General features: G+C 47.2%; 1 protein-coding gene across 3 annotated transcripts in view; it reads left to right on the top strand.

Annotated features, from left to right (window-relative positions):
- Nucleotides 1-15,591, top strand: part of OSBPL1A (oxysterol binding protein like 1A) — a 1,294,449-nt gene that overhangs the window by 1,040,191 nt on the left and 238,667 nt on the right. For all 3 annotated transcript variants that reach the window (XM_069220031.1, XM_069220033.1, XM_069220032.1), the window contains 2 exons: nucleotides 5,822-5,929; nucleotides 6,016-6,105. In XM_069220031.1, the coding sequence (XP_069076132.1) occupies nucleotides 5,822-5,929; nucleotides 6,016-6,105 (198 nt within the window). The remainder of the gene's footprint in view (nucleotides 1-5,821; nucleotides 5,930-6,015; nucleotides 6,106-15,591) is intronic.

The following is a 15,591-nucleotide window of genomic DNA, read 5'->3' as shown; positions in this document are numbered from 1 at the left end:
ACAACGGTAGGGGACTGTGAGGGACTGAATGGATCCAGAAGATTTGCCGTGAGCAGTACCCCTGCGTGCTGGGAGGTGGCGTCATTTGGATTGACGTGCATCGTCCGTGCCAGATGTGATGCCCGCAGCACCGATAAAAGCACCACCCAAGCGCACTGACGTCACTTCTTTTCTTTCTGTGCCACGCAGCACAGATCCAGGAAGAGCTAGCATATTAGTCACTTTCTGACTGAGCTTTTTTGACATTTTGACAACTTTTTTGAGGTTTTACCTCCTGGTGTGGCAGGGATGTCATCCAAGAAGGCAGTCTTAAAGCCCTGCGGCCCCTGTCACTGACCAATGTTGGTGATTAACCTGCACCTTGCTTGTGGTGCTTTGAGTCAAAGTTGTGCTCTGATTGCCGTGCCATGAACTCCAAGGCTTTGAGGGAATGCTCTCTTAAGCTGATGACAGCCTATTGTGCGATTCTGCGCTGGTCGAGGTCCCAGTTGAGAAGGGGGGGTCCTGGTCAGTTGTGGAGTCTGAGGTCTCTGCCCCATTCAAAATCTTCGGGACATTCTAGGCACAAGAAAAAAAAGAAGTCGAAGCGTGCTTGGACTTTTCCGCATCAGTCGGCTGACTAAACGTGGTATCATTCTCATTCTAGGCCTTGCTCCACGGTTAAGCCTGTGCCTGGGCCAACTTCTTGCGTCCCTGAGTTTTCGGGAGCTGAAGCGACCCCTGGCCAAATAAAGGAATTATATAACACCATGTGCTCCATATTTGGGTGGGTCGACCCCTCTGGTGTGCTTAGGGCCCGTGGGGTTGGCAGAGGCTCCTGCTTTTTCTGCGTCGGCAGCTCCGATCCCGGCACCAATGAGGGCCCAGGGATTCACTTCTGGATCTGGACCGACGTCAGTCATGCCACCTTAACCTCCCTGGTACTAGTTGTGATGCTGACCTTCCAGGTGCCCACCGGGGGCACCATCCTCATTTTAATCCCTGAATCCGATACAGAGCCGGAGCGGTGTCACTCGACCAGCGCCATTGGGAGCCTTGCCTTCTAGATCGGATCCTGAGCACTGTTCTTATGGGCTTTTTCTCGTGGCGGAATGGGAGGGGTCATTGGACCCTGAAGAAGTCAGCTTTATGTGCAAGATATAGACTAGGGTGAGGAACTGGGTAAATGTAGTGGCCTGGATACTTCCCAGATGCTGGCATGCTTTCTCACCCTACTGTGGCTACTGACGAGGTAGTGTCTTTTGCAGTGGTGGTGCAGAAGGCTGTAGATGCCCCCAACCTTCAGTTGCCCTCAGTGGTGGTTAAGATCAGTGTCTTGAAAGAGGTGCTTCGGCCGGGAGTCTCCCCATCTGAACCACTCCTCCCATTTAATGAGGTTCTCACAGATGTCCTTTTGAGGACCTGGTCCAAACCTAACACATGAGTTCCTGTGAGTAGTACAATCGTCTGTTACCACCGCCCCGGCCTGGGAGACCCATGTTTCCTCACAAAATATCCCACCCCTGAGAGTTTGGTGGACCATGCTTCTACCTCACATGTCAACCCTGCCACATTCCCTGCTGCTCCCCCGGAAAGGGAATCCAAGGGCCTGGAGACACTTGGGAAGAAGATATTTTCATCCGCCAGCCTGGTATTGCGGTCTGTAAACACCACACGCCTTTTGGGCCATTACTCCCATGCTCGGTGGGACACAGTTGTGAAGGTGCTGCCTACAGTCCCAGGGTAGAAGGCCTGGACCATGCTCTCCAAGCTGTTGCAGACTGGAGAGATGCAGCAAAGTTCACTATTCGCTGTGGATTCGACATGACCGACTCGCTAGACAGAGCGGTTTTGTCCACTGTGGGCCATGCCTGGCTATGATCCACTGGCTTTTCAGGGGATGTTACGTCTTCTTTAATGGCCATGTCCTTGGATGGCTCCTTTCTCGGACTCTGCGCTAGAGAGATTTAAGGACAGTCAGGTTACGGTCCAGTCCTTGGACTTTTCTTTAGCCCGCACCATCCCCAGTCCACTTTCTGCCCCTTTTGTGGCTACAGAAGGGGCTAGCAATCACGCTGGTTGCCACGGTGCCGCGCATGCTCCCCAGACCCCTGCACGGCTGAGGGCTCAGTATTCACAAGCCTTGTGGATAAGGTATCCAGAGGTCGGGTCAGTCCACCGCTTCTCCACCAGCACCCAGTGCCAATCTCCCACCCCCCACCAGCAACAGCTACGGCCTCCAAACTCTCCTAATCTATCCTTATACCATCACAGACAGACATTTGGTGGCAGGATATTTCATCAACTGCTCCACTGGCAGTCTATACCATAGGACAGGTGGGTTTTGCAGATAGTCTGAAAGGACTATTTCCTCCTTCTTATCTACCCCTCCCCTCATGCCACCATCTCAAGACAGACTGACAAAGGATCATCTTCATCTTCGCAAGGAAGTTGCAGCTCTCTTGGCTAAGGGAGCCATAGAGAGGGTCAGGACGCCAGAAGTAGGTTGTGGTTGCTATTCTTGCTTCTTTCTGGTGTCAAAGAAGGATAGGGGCCTTTGTCCTATCTTAGACCTGCAGCCCCCTCCACTACTTCCTAAAGAAGGAGAAATTCAAGATGCTCACCTTGGCTCAGGTTTTGTCTGTCCTCGACCCAGGAGACTAGATGGTAGCATTGGACTTGCAGATGCATATTTTCATATCCCCATCCTGCCTGCCCACGGGCATTACCTGCGGTTCACAGTTGGTCACAAACATATCCGGTTTGCAGTACTCCCTCATGACCTGACTAGTGCCCCTTGGGTGTTCACCAAGGTGATAGCCTTGATCTACGCAGATGAGCTGCAACCACTGCTGTCTGTCTTCCCCTACCTTGAAGACTGGCTTTTGAAGGTGGGCTTGTCCCAGGCCATTGTCTCCCATCTCCAGACTGCGGTGACCCTCTTGCACTCGCTGGGGTTCACTATAATGATGCCGAAGTCACATCTGACCCTCTCTCAGATTCTCCCTTCCATGTGAGCTGTCCTGGACACAGTGCAGTTTTGGGCTTATCCTTCCGAGCGGCGAGTCAGGATATTCTTGTTATGATACCGATGTTTCAGCCTTTATCCTGGGTTTCGGTGAGATAGACTTTGAGTCTCTTGGGACTCATGGCCTCCTGTATCCTACTGATGACCAATGCATTTTGGCATGTGTGGGCTCTATAGGGAGACCTGAAGTTTCAGTGAGCACAAAATCAGGGGTCTCTCTCCAATGTGGTCCAGATCTCAGAGGGAACTGTGAAAGACCTGCACGGTGGCTCCCTTCTCCAAACAGATCTCACAGTAGTGACCGATGCGCCACTCCTGGGATGGGGCGGCCTTTTGCAAGAGTTGGAGATCAGAGCACTCTAGTCTCCAGCGGAATCCGGACTCCACATCACCTTGCTGGAGCTCTGAGCAGTTCAACAGGCATTGAACAACTTTCTACCCTCTATCAAGGGAAGTTTTGTCAGATGTTCACAGACAACACCATCGCCATGTGGTACTGCAACAAACGGTTGGGCCGTGGACCCTTTGTTTAGAGGCTTTGCATTTCTAAACGTGGCTAGAACACCTTGTAGGTTCTCTGAACACCAGGGTGGACAAACTCAGTCAAAGATACTTAGCTGATCACAGATGGTGTCACCATCTGGAGGTGGTGCAAGGTCTCTTTCAGCAGTGGAGAGAGTCTTGGTTAGACTTGTTCGCCATGGCAGAGAATTTGCAATGTCAGCAGTTTTGCACGCTGTCATTTCCAAGGTGGCTCTCGCCTAAGTTGCTTTTCATCTGGAGTGGAGCTCAGGCCTCATGTATGCCTTTCTGCTCATACCACTTCTGCCCAGAGTTCTTAAGAAGGTCTAGAACGACGGGCCCAAGTTTTTCTGGCAGCTTCAGACTGGGCACAGAGAGTCTGGTATCCTGAGCTACTGAGCATAGCCATCGATCCTCCGATAAGGCTGCCCCTTCGGGAGGATCTTCTGTTGCAGCAGGGGAAGGTTCTCCACCTCAACCTGTCGTCTCCACCTTCTTGCGTTGAGATTAAGCAGCAACAGTTGACAGCCTTTGACCTTCCTCCTGAAGTTTGTGATGTTATTTTGGCACCCAGCTGTTTCCCCACTAACACGGTGTATGCTTGCCGGTGGAAGAAATGTATGGCTTGGTTTTATGACAGAAATGCTGACCCCCTTTGTGCCCCTCCTCCTCAAGTTATGCTCTTTATTTTATCTCTTGCCTGGCATGACTCTGCTATGGGCACTATCAAATGCCTTATTTCTGCAAAGGTTTGGTTCGTCTTTTCCCATCTTCTCCTTTAATCATGCCTCAGTTGGACTTAAATATATTTCTCACATTCTTAATGTGCGCTCCTTTTGAGCCACTTCACAACTATCTCCTGTAGTTATTCACTATCGAAAAAGCTTTCCTCATGACCATAACACCTGCCTGCTGCGTTAACAAGCTGCAGGCCTTGTCATCTAACCTGCCTTACTTATCCATACATCCTGACAAAGTGGTGCTTTGCATGTGGGCCTCCTTTCTTCCAAAGGTAGCCATGCCTTTTTATGTAGGTCAGTCCATTACTTTACCTACTTTCCACCTAACCCCTCCAAGGATGAGAAGCGTTTCCATCACCTAGACCCCAAACAAGTGTTGGTGTTCTACCTTGACTGCACATGACCATCTCCAAATGAGTCTTGCTCTGCATTAAAATCTGCTACACATTGGCCAAGAAGAATCCCCCTGAGGGGTTGTGCGCTCATTCCACCATAGCCAAAGCTACGACCATTGCATTATCATGCAGAGTTCCAGTCCGGGATATCTGCCAGGCAGCAACATGGGTCTCCCTGCACACATTTACTAAACATTACTGCCAGGAAAGTCAGGTACATTGTGATGGGCCTTTTTGTCTGTTCAGTCCTGCAGGACTTCATGGCCTAAAATTAGTCTGCAGACCCACCTCCGGGGAAGGTATTGCTTGGGTATCTGCTTTAAGGTAAGGACTCTGCAGCTGGAAGTCTCCATCAGATGAACAAGTTACTTGCCTTTGGTAACGCCTTATCTGGGAGAGACAGTATCTAGCTGCAGATTCCTTACCGACCCACCCATCGCCCCCGCTCTGTAAGCTGATTTCTAGTGTTAGGACTGTGTCCTTTTCAGTGCCCTAGTTATTCACACCAGTGGTCAGTCTTCTTCATGACTTCTCACTTCTGGAGGGAAAAGTTGTGAAAATAAACAAACGTCAAAGCACCTGGGTGGAGCCTATATAGGTGCGGCAGATGTCACATCCTGTGTGTATGATGCCGACAACGCACGCAAAGCTGAACAATGCCACCTACCGGCATGCAGGTGTACTGCTTACAAAAAGATCTTCGGATCCAGTCTGATGCTGTTGATAATTCTAAAGTGTAAGATTTTGGAGCTAGATATAATCTCTACAAGATAAGATAAGGTATTACCGAAGGTAAGTAACTTGTTCTTCCAAACTATATATTTTATCATGGGGTTCTTTTAGAATTATTTTGCACTATAACATGTAGCTTTTTTGGAGTGGAAAGGCCATCCTTTGCTAGCTCTGCGCCTCCCAGAGAGGTGGTAATTTTTGTTTTTTTTGTTGTTTTATTGTTGTGCACAAAAAAGTTTATACAATTGTTCTTACTACATAAAAAGTTGAACTACTTGTCTATACTACAAACTATTTTCTAAAGCCACATGGTGCTGTCAATAATGTTGGGTTGCCTTGTAATGTTCGATAAGAGGTATGATGGTGAACTTATTTTCTTTGTTTTAAAGATTAATAGTTTTAATAGTTGTTGTGTTGCTTCACAGGCACAATGAAGCCTACACGTGGTCCAATCCGACCTGCTGTGTACATAACATCATTGTGGGTAAACTCTGGATTGAGCAATATGGCAACGTAGAAATAACCAATCATAAGTGAGTGTCTGTTTTTGGTTGTAATACTTTAATTCACAGTCTTTTTTCTTGAGCCCAGAGGTAATCTGGGTTATATCTTTTTTCAGAACTGGAGAGAAGTGCATTTTAAACTTCAAGCCATGTGGTCTTTTTGGAAAGGAGCTACACAAAGTAGAAGGCTATATTCAAGACAAAAGGCAAGTATCTTCAACTGTTTTAAATGCCTAATTGACAGATACCTGCAATGATATCTGAAATAGGTGATTTTCTTTAAATTAGAGTTATGTCCTTTAGTTGAATAAGTGCTTATGAATTTGGGATATAAGTGTTTGAGAGGTTGGACAGTTTGATACATTTGTTTTTGGAGTATAAGGGCATACTAGTTGAATGTGTACTTATATTAAAAACTTATTGATAATATAACATTTATCGTCCGTTTTGACACACTGTGAAATGTGAACAATGTGAGCATTATGCTAATGGGTTTCAGTGTAGCTAGGCTCTACTGACCCCTCTTGTGTAAAGTTCTGCTGTTACATGAAACCCAGAACCTTGCAGTGACATTGAATGTGCATGTCAAATGTGTTCATATGTATATTCCCCATGTAGAACATGTATTATAGTATAGGGCCCTGTGTGCTGTGGGCCTCTGAGTACTGGAGGCAAGTGGGATTAATTTTGAATGCCCCTGGGTTAGCATGGCACAAGATGAAGTATGTGGAAGCTTCCTCAGGTAATGGAAATGTATTGTCTATGTTCCTGTAGTTGGAGGGTGGACATGGGCACTGAAGTGAAGAGGACAGAGACCGGGCTACCTTTAGAAATTCTTTGAGTCCTTGGTAGCAATATTAGTTCTTCATTAGCAGTGTCATTTGGTAGATGAGGAAGAGGTGGTTCAGCAATCTTGGTTAGCCAAGGTGAGGAAATGTTAAGGCAAAGGCCTGCTCTTTTGTCGGTCACTGATTACTGCTTCAAGAAGGTGATGGCAGCCAAGTGTCGATTGTAGGGGCTGGCCCTCTATGTAGTGTGCAAAACTAGGCACACTGTGCACGGGGTCCAGGCAACCCTGGACCCACACATTTGTTTACAGAGGTAAAATTTTATGGTAGCTTGGTCGAGCAGTTAGGCCAATCTTGGAGAAGTGCAAAGCATTTGTTGTACTCACAATATCAATCATGCAACTCACACATTCGAAGGAATAACTTGAGACCAATTTATAAAAATACTTCAGAATTTTGTACAATTTTTAAGACCAATTTCAAAAGTTAAGTACTACATGAGATATGGATTTTTAAAGTTTTATAAAAATAGTATTTTTGTGTGTAATTGCGCACCATAGGAATCAATGGAAAGTCACCTTTAAAAATACATATAAAATCGTACTGTTGAGTTACCAAGTTCTTCTTTTGCAGGTTGGTCGAGGTCATCGGTGGGCACACTGTGCTAGCTGGAGAAGTTTGGATGGCTCCTGGTTCCGGCGGGAGCAGTGATGGAAAGTCTCTGAAGCTGGTGCCGAGTGCCACTGCGACGGACCACTTGGAAAAGTTTAGAGGTGGTTCCCTGGGCTCTCCTTGGATTGCCGAGGTTGCAAGGGGTGAGGGACCTTTAGGGCACAGCAGGTTCTTTGTTGCAGGGCACAGGGCGGCCAGGTGCAGAGCGAAATGGGGAACCAGGAGCTGTGCACATAGATGCCCTTGGGACCTTGAGGTAAGTCGCTTTAAGACTCCCTTGCAGGACAACGGGGGCACTCTAGCTGGAGATCTGGGATGTTCCTGAAGTTCCTCGACTGGGGCTTCCTCCTGGTCCTTTTTCAACCCCGGTGGGCTGGTTTTCCTGGTGTCTGATGTCAGCTGACCAGTACTTCGTGTTCAGGAGTTAGCAGCTGATCAGTGAAGTGACCCTCACTGGGTTGCTGGTTTCTTCTCTGTTGCAGAGTGGTACCTCCACTCAGGAGTGAGTTCTTGGGTGATAAGTGAAGCCTGGAAGTCCTCTGGGTTTCTTGAGGTCAGTCCAGTTGTCCAGCAGCTCCTCAGAGGCGATTGTCGGGTCCTGGGTGCAGCAGGCAAGGTTTGGCGCCTTTTCATTGTGCAGCAGGTCCACAGTTCTCATGCCTTGGTGCTTGTCTTCTTTGTGTCCTTTGAATATCATCATCTACTGGTTTTCCTGGTGTCTGATGTCAGCTGACCAGTTCCCAGGGTTTTGGTACGGTTCAGCCGCTGGAGGGTGTAGTGCCACCAAACTTGGCACACTTGCAGAGTTTGTCCTGGTGGTCATTGGTGTGTTGTCCGGTCTGGCTCAGACTTCGGGTTCGGGAATTAGCGGCCGGTCAGTAAAGTGACCGTCACTGGGTTGCTGGTTTCTTCTTTGTTGCAGAGTGGTACCTCCACTCAGGAGGGAGTTCTTGGGCAACTAGTGAAGTCTGAAGGTCCTCTGGGTTTTGTTGAGGTGAGTCCAGTTGTCCAGCAGCTCCTCAGCGGCGATTATCGGGTCCTGGGTGCAGCAGGCAGGGTTTGGCACCTTTTGGTTGTGCAGCAGGTCTACAGTTCTCGTGCCTTGGTGCTAGTCTTCTTTGTGTCCTTTGAATCTCATCATCTGGTCTAGGGGTGCCCACTAAATACTGATTTTAATGGGTGTTTTAGGGGGAACCTGGTAGTGTCCAATGCAACACTTACCTTTTGGGTGGCTACACCCACTATAGTGACCACTTCCTGTGGGAAGGGTCACTTCTCTATCCCTGATTAGCTATTTTCCTTTCATCTAAGATGGGAGAAAATGAAATGGCGTGTCCACCTCACAGACAACACCTTAGGGGTGGTGCACGCCAGGCAGGACCACTCCTCCTACCCTTTGCTCCCATCAAAAGTGGGGGTTTTAAAAGGGGAGGCCATCTGCTGCTAGCTTCAGGCCTGGGGGTCGACTTTCAAGGGTGGTAAGCCCTTTAAAGCTTACCAGCAGGGCAGTGCACAATCCAGAGGGGGGGGGGTGTTAGCACCTCCACCCAGGAAGGGCATTGTTCTACAAACCATGGAGACAGGGCTCTCCCCCAAGGTTTGTAGGTTGAGTGTCTGGAGGTGGCAGGCTGGATAGAACCAGTCAACAACCATGCCAGGGTAGTTAACTTTTTCAGGGGGCATCTCTAAGGTGACCCCTGGGTACATTTTATAATAAATCCAGTACTGGTACTAGTTTGGATTTATCATTCTGAGTTGTTTGACACCAAACAGAGTGGCTATCATGCAGTTGTAAAACTCGTATTGATCAGTGTCCAGCACATGCATTTAAAATAGCTGCTCTGTTTACTCACTATGTCCCAGGTTTGGCAAGGACACAGTGGAGGCATATTGCTAATGCAGCTATGCCCTCACATCCAATAGTGCACCCTGTCTTAGGGCTGAAAGGCTTGCCAGAGGGGTGACTTACCTATATGGTATGCAGTGTATAGTGGACAGGGCACACAGACAGTGCACCATGTTGAGTTTTAATTTGAGGATTGCACCAGGACATTCAGCCTGCTATGGCAGTGCTGGGTGCATCTGGCTGCATGGCCCTAGAGAGAGGGACAATCAGTGCAGCTGCCCTCTGCAGCCTACAGCTAGTACCTCATGCCCTGGGTACCTGAGTACCATTTACTAGGGACTTATAGTGGCAACTAAAGGTGCTACCATTTACCTTTGGAATTTTAGGGAAAGAACACTGGCACTGGGAACCTGGTTAGCAGGATCCCAGCGCACTGCAGTCTAAGTTTCATCCAGAAACCAGGCAAAAAGTGGAGGGACGTACTGCGTCAAGGTGCCAGTTTCCCACACAGATAACTCACACTTCATTGCATCCATGATTTGGATACTCCTGCTTGCATTCAGCCCCATCCCTACATGCTGTGAGAGTTAACCCTTTGCATGCACAAAGCCTGAGTCTGGAGAGCAACTTAAAAGTAATATTTGAAAGAGACCAACCCAACCCGGTTCTGAGACGTTAGACAGATGATCATCATCCCCTTTCTGGAATATCGGGTATAGAAGTGGAATCAAACCCACCCCATTTGGTTCCAGTTCCAAGTTCTTCTTGACCATGGAAGAGAGTGCCCCTTATAGTACTTGAAGGACTACAGTGTGACCACAGCGGGTGGTACGTTGCCAGAGGAGGCCGCAGCACCAAGAGCCCTCAAAGTCTTCAAGTTCTCAGTGAGGTCAGCACCATGACTGTCTGAAGCCGCAGGAGCGAGACCATTGAATGGGTCCGTCAAGTCTAGACTGCAGCTGCCAAAGGCAGTTAACTTTGGGGCATATGTACTGAGTGTGAAAGAGAGAATGAAAAGCAGGCAGAAGCCTGCATTGTGAAATAAGCCTTTTTCAATTTGATTATTTCATTGGGGGAAAACAGAAACTGATCTTTTGGGTGCATATGCACCTTGGGGATGATTGGTTGCACCTGAGCCTAGCAACTGCTGTTTCTCCAATTAAACACCAGAGTTCACAGGCACTTGGGAATTCCGTACGCTGGGGTGGGCATGCAAGACTGTTGCGTCTAGAATCAAAAGCAGGGGTTAATCCTGTATTCCTTTCTTCTAATTGCACTGAGAAGTATTAAGTACCAGTATCATGATTAAAGTACTTTTCTTTACTCAACGTCTAACTCTTGACAGGAAAACATTTTGTATTTTGGTTGATTGTTGAGTTCTAAGCTCTTGCCCGCCACACTTGCTACCCTGAGCCCCAAGTGCTGAAAGGATTGTACTTGGCCCAGTTTGCAGAGATATGGAAAGATCATCCCCAGAACATCACTGACACATTTCTTAACTTCACCCACCACATCTGAGGTCCAGTGCCCCTGTCAGCCCTGTGCCCCTCTCCCCCTCAAACGGTATCTGATACCCTGGATGTATTTAAAACTGTCCTCATCTCCGAATTTCCTGCTCATTGTATTGATCATGTGCAATCGCACCAGTATTGACCCTTATAAAGGGAAATATATTTTTCCTCCTTTCTTGGGTTATTACAGGAGATCAATTGTTATATTCTAAGAACTAACCTGTCCTTTCTAATCCTGCATCCCTATGTTTCTGATACGTTAATGGACCCTGTTCAACAAACATAAAAATCCCTTCAAAGGGAAGCTTTTGTAGATGGTCGTTTGGATGGATGTTCTCCACCCACAAAAACCCTCCCAAAGTCAATTAATCAAGGTTCTTTGGTAAATAGTTTATTAGGCAGGTTCTGTACTAAATGGAGCCAAACAAAAGACATCAGAATGTGCCCACTCTGTATAGGATTATTTTAGTGATCTTCTTGTATGCTATTCTGACCAGATCTTTGGAACTTGTTGTTCTGGGAGTGCAAAATGCCCTGATACCTTATGCGCATGGTTTTTCTGTACTTCCCTTTTTTTTCTAAATAACAGTGACATACACTCTCTACCACCACAGTTGGGGACCAGTAGCCCCTGTCTATACAGTGGCCTCTAAACGGGATCTGTCATATGCGTTAAATTATAGAAACACCTACTGGCGTTATCATTGTTTGTTTATCAGGGAGCTAGATGTTCCCCAACTCTGCCATTCTCTAATTGACATGATCATTGAAGTTTGGATGAAAAGTTACAGTTGCATGCGATTACATAGAAAACCGATTTCAGGGAATACCGTTACTGAGAAACCATTTCATCTAAACGGTTTAATGGAAATTTTCAGAATGAATGGCATTTACCTTTCCGCAGAAACTGATACATAGAAAGTCTTTTTGGTTGAAATTAGCTTTTGAATGCTTATTTTTTTCAGTGTAAATGCAATGGTGGCAGGTCTTACTTTCTGAAACAGTTTTGTCGGATATATCTATTTCAGTGCTTTACTTCAAGGGACGTTCTTTCATATTTATATCTTTTACACTATCATACAATTACTTCTGGTGCCTTTACTTAGCTGCCCAATCACCACCGGTAAACATCATTTACAACACAGCTGCAACCACGCAATACCATTACTACACATCCATTACAACACATGCGTCTTTACCATACAGATTTTTACCCCGAATATTCCTTTACAACAACATTTTAGGGCAAGGGCATTTTTAGGGTGGATAAGGGTTTTTGGGTGCCAAGGGTATTTTTAGGATTTACGGTGGTTATGGGTTTTTTGGGTAGCAAGGGTATTTTTAGGGTTTAGGGTGATGTGGGTTTTTGGTCGGCTAGGGTATTTTTTAGGGTATGGGTTCTGAGTGGCAAGGGTATTTTTAGGGTTTAGGGTGGGCATGGGTTTTTTTGATGGCAAGGGCATTTTCAGGGTTTACCATGGGTATGTTTTTTTTGGTAGCAAGGGCATTTTTAGGGTTTAAGGTATGGGGCTTTTGGGTGGAAAGGGAATTTTTAGGGTTTAGGGTGGGTATCGGTTTTTCAGTGGCAAGGGTATTTTTTAGGGTTTAGGGTGGGCGTGGGTTTAAAGGTGGCAAGGGTATTTTTAGAGTTTAGGGTGGATATAGGTTTAGGGGTTGTGGATATATATATATATATATATATATATATATATATATATATATATATATATATATATATATATATATATATATATATATATATATTCTACTTACCTTTAAAGTTTTTACCAAGCATATTCCTTTACCATTTTTGCCTATACAATGAAAATTAGTTGTAAAGGCATATGCAAGGTAACAATTTGTGTGGGAAAGGCATGCATTGTAAGGACTGCTTTGTAATGGCATGCGTGGTTCCCTCATACATCCCCGCGAACACCATCCATTGCTGACCCCTCACAACCCCCTAAACATCATCAATCTCTGGCCACTAAAATCCCATACTGCACCCAAACTACACTCATCCATGAAACCTAAAAGCCCTTTCTACCCCAAACTTTCACCATTCCTGACCCATAAAATGACTCACTAACCCTAACTCCACCAATTTCTGAACCCCCAAAAAATCCAATTTCTGTGCCAAAACCCTACTCATTCCATGCCACTTAAAGCCCCTCAGCACACCCAAACTCCACCAATCCATTAATCCAAAATAATCCACACTGCCCTTAACCGCAGCAATCCATGAACTTAAGAACTCCTCATCACCCTAAACTACTTACCCCTGAACCGTAAAAACCCCTTTGTACATCTAAACTCCACCCATCCCTCAGTCCTTAAAATCTCTTACCACCCTAAACTCCACTCCATACCCTTGTAGGAGGCTGGCCTGGGTTATAGTGGGTACCTTGTGGTACTTACACCTTGTGCCAGGTCCAGTTATCCCTTATTAGTAGATTAGTAGTGTACTAGCAGCTTAGGCTGATAGAGGTAGCTATAGCAGAGCAGCTTAGGCTGAACTAGGAGAAATGCAAAGTTCCTACTATACCATTTATATCATATAGCACTATATCATAAGAAACACAATACTGAGAGTTACCAAAAATAAAGGTACTTTATTTTAGTGACAATATGCCAAAAGTATCTCAGAGGATATAGTCCCTTAGGAAGTAAGTAATATACACAAAATATAGACACAAACCAAAATCATGTAAGTAAACAGTTAGAAAAGTAGTGCAAACACTGTAGAACACAATAGAATGCAATAGGACACAATAGGCCTAGGGGAAACACAAACCATATACTCCAAAAGTGGAATGCGAACCACGAATGGACCCCAGGCCTAGTGTAGTGTGTAGAGGGTCGCTGGGAGTGTAAGAAAACACTAAGGGTGTCCAAGATACCCCACCCCAAGACCCTGAAAAGTAGGAGTAAAGTTACCCTACTACCCCAGAAAGACAGTAAAGTCGAGATAGGGGATTCTGCAAAGACAACAACTGACTGCAACGTACTGAAGACGGATTCCTGGACCTGAGGACCTGCAAAGGAAGGGGACCAAGTCCAAGAGTCACACAAGTGTCCAAGGGGGGCAGGAGCCCACTAAACCCTGGATGAAGGTGCAAAAGGGCTGCCTCCAGGTGGAAGAAGCCGAAGATTCTGCAACAACGGAAGGTGCCAGGAACTTCCCCTTTGGACAGAAGATGTCCCATGGCGTGCTGGAGGATGCAGAGTTGTTTCCACGTTGAAAGACCGCAAACAAGCCTTGCTAGCTGCAAGAGGCGCTGTCGAGGATTTTGGGTGCTGCCGGGGCCCAGGAAGGACCAGGAGGTCGCCCCTTGGAGGAGGATACAGAGGGGGCACTCAGCAACACAGAGAGCCCATGCAGAAGCAGGAAGCACCTGAACAGGCGTTCAGAAGATATGAGCACAATGGTTATCTCAGCACAACAAAAGAGGGTCTCATGAAGTCGGAGTCCAACTCAGCGAGTTGGGCAATCCAGTACGGAGTGCTGGGGACCTGGGCTGTGCTGTGCACAAAGGAAGTCTTGAAAAGTGCACAGAAGCCCTAGCAGTTGCAGTTCCCGCAGTACACAGGATTACTGTCTGGCATGGGGAGGCAAGGACTTACCTCCACCAAAGTTTCAGGGACCAGGCTCGTCAAGATGAGAGGGGACCCAGAGGACCGGTGATGCAGAAGTTTGGTGCCTGCGTTGGCAGGGGGAAGATTCCATCGACCCACAGGAGATTTCTTCTTGGCTTCCAGTGCAGGGTGAAGGCAGACAGCCCTCAGAACATGCACCACCAGGAAAAAGTCGAGAAAGCTGTCAGGATGAGGTGCTACAAAGTTGCTGGTAATCTTCTTGCTACTTTGTTGCGGTTATGCAGGCGTCCTGGAGTAGTCAGCGGTCGATCCTTGGCAGAAGTCAAAGAGAGAAGTGCAGAGGAACTATGGGGAGCTCTTGCATTCGTTATCTGGTGAGAAACCCACAGGAGAGACCCTAAATAGCCCTCAGAGGAGGATTGGCTACCTAACCAGGTAAGAGCCTATCAGGAGGGGTCTCTGACGTCACCTGCTGGCACTGGCCATTCAGAGGTCTCCCTTGTGCCCTCACACCTCTGCATTGAAGATGGCAGAGGTCTGGGACACACTGGAGGAGCTCTGGGCACCACCTTGGGTGGTTATGGACAGGGGAGTGGTCACTACCCTTTCCTTTGTCCAGTTTCGCGCCAGAGCAGGGGCTGGGGACTCCCTGAACCGGTGTAGACTGGCTTATGCAAGGAGGGCACCATCTGTGCCCTTCAAAGCCTTTCCAGAGGCTGGGGGAGGCTACTCCTCCCCAGCCCTTAACACCTATTTCCAAAGGGAGAGGGTGTAACACCCTCTCTCAGAGGAAATCCTTTGTTCTGCCTTCCTGAGACTGGGCTGCCCAGACCCAAGGAGGGCAGAAACCCATCTGAGGGTTGGCAGCAGCGGTAGCTGCAGAGAAACCCCCAGAGAGCTAGTTTGGCAGTACCCGGGGTCCATGCTGGAGTCCCGCGGATGCATGGAATTGTCCCCCCAATACCAGAATGGTATTGGGGGGACAATTCCATGATCCTAGACATGTTACATGGCCATGTTCGGAGTTACCATTGTGAAGTTACACATAGGTATTGACCTATATGTAGTTCACGCGTGTAATGATGTCCCCGCACTCACAAAGTCCGGGGAAATTGCCCTGAACAATGTGGGGGCACCTTGGCTAGTGCCAGGGTGCCCTCACACTTAGTAACTTTGCACCTAACCTTCACTAAGAGAGGGTTAGACATATAGGTGACTTATAAGTTACTTAAGTGCAGTGTAACATGGCTGTGAAATAACGTGGACGTTGTTTCACTC

This window comes from Pleurodeles waltl, chromosome 2_2, assembly GCF_031143425.1.
Source record: "Pleurodeles waltl isolate 20211129_DDA chromosome 2_2, aPleWal1.hap1.20221129, whole genome shotgun sequence".
Lineage (NCBI taxonomy): Eukaryota > Metazoa > Chordata > Amphibia > Caudata > Salamandridae > Pleurodeles > Pleurodeles waltl.
Note: the sequence above shows the minus strand (reverse complement) of the source record. Positions and strands in the feature narration are given on the sequence as shown.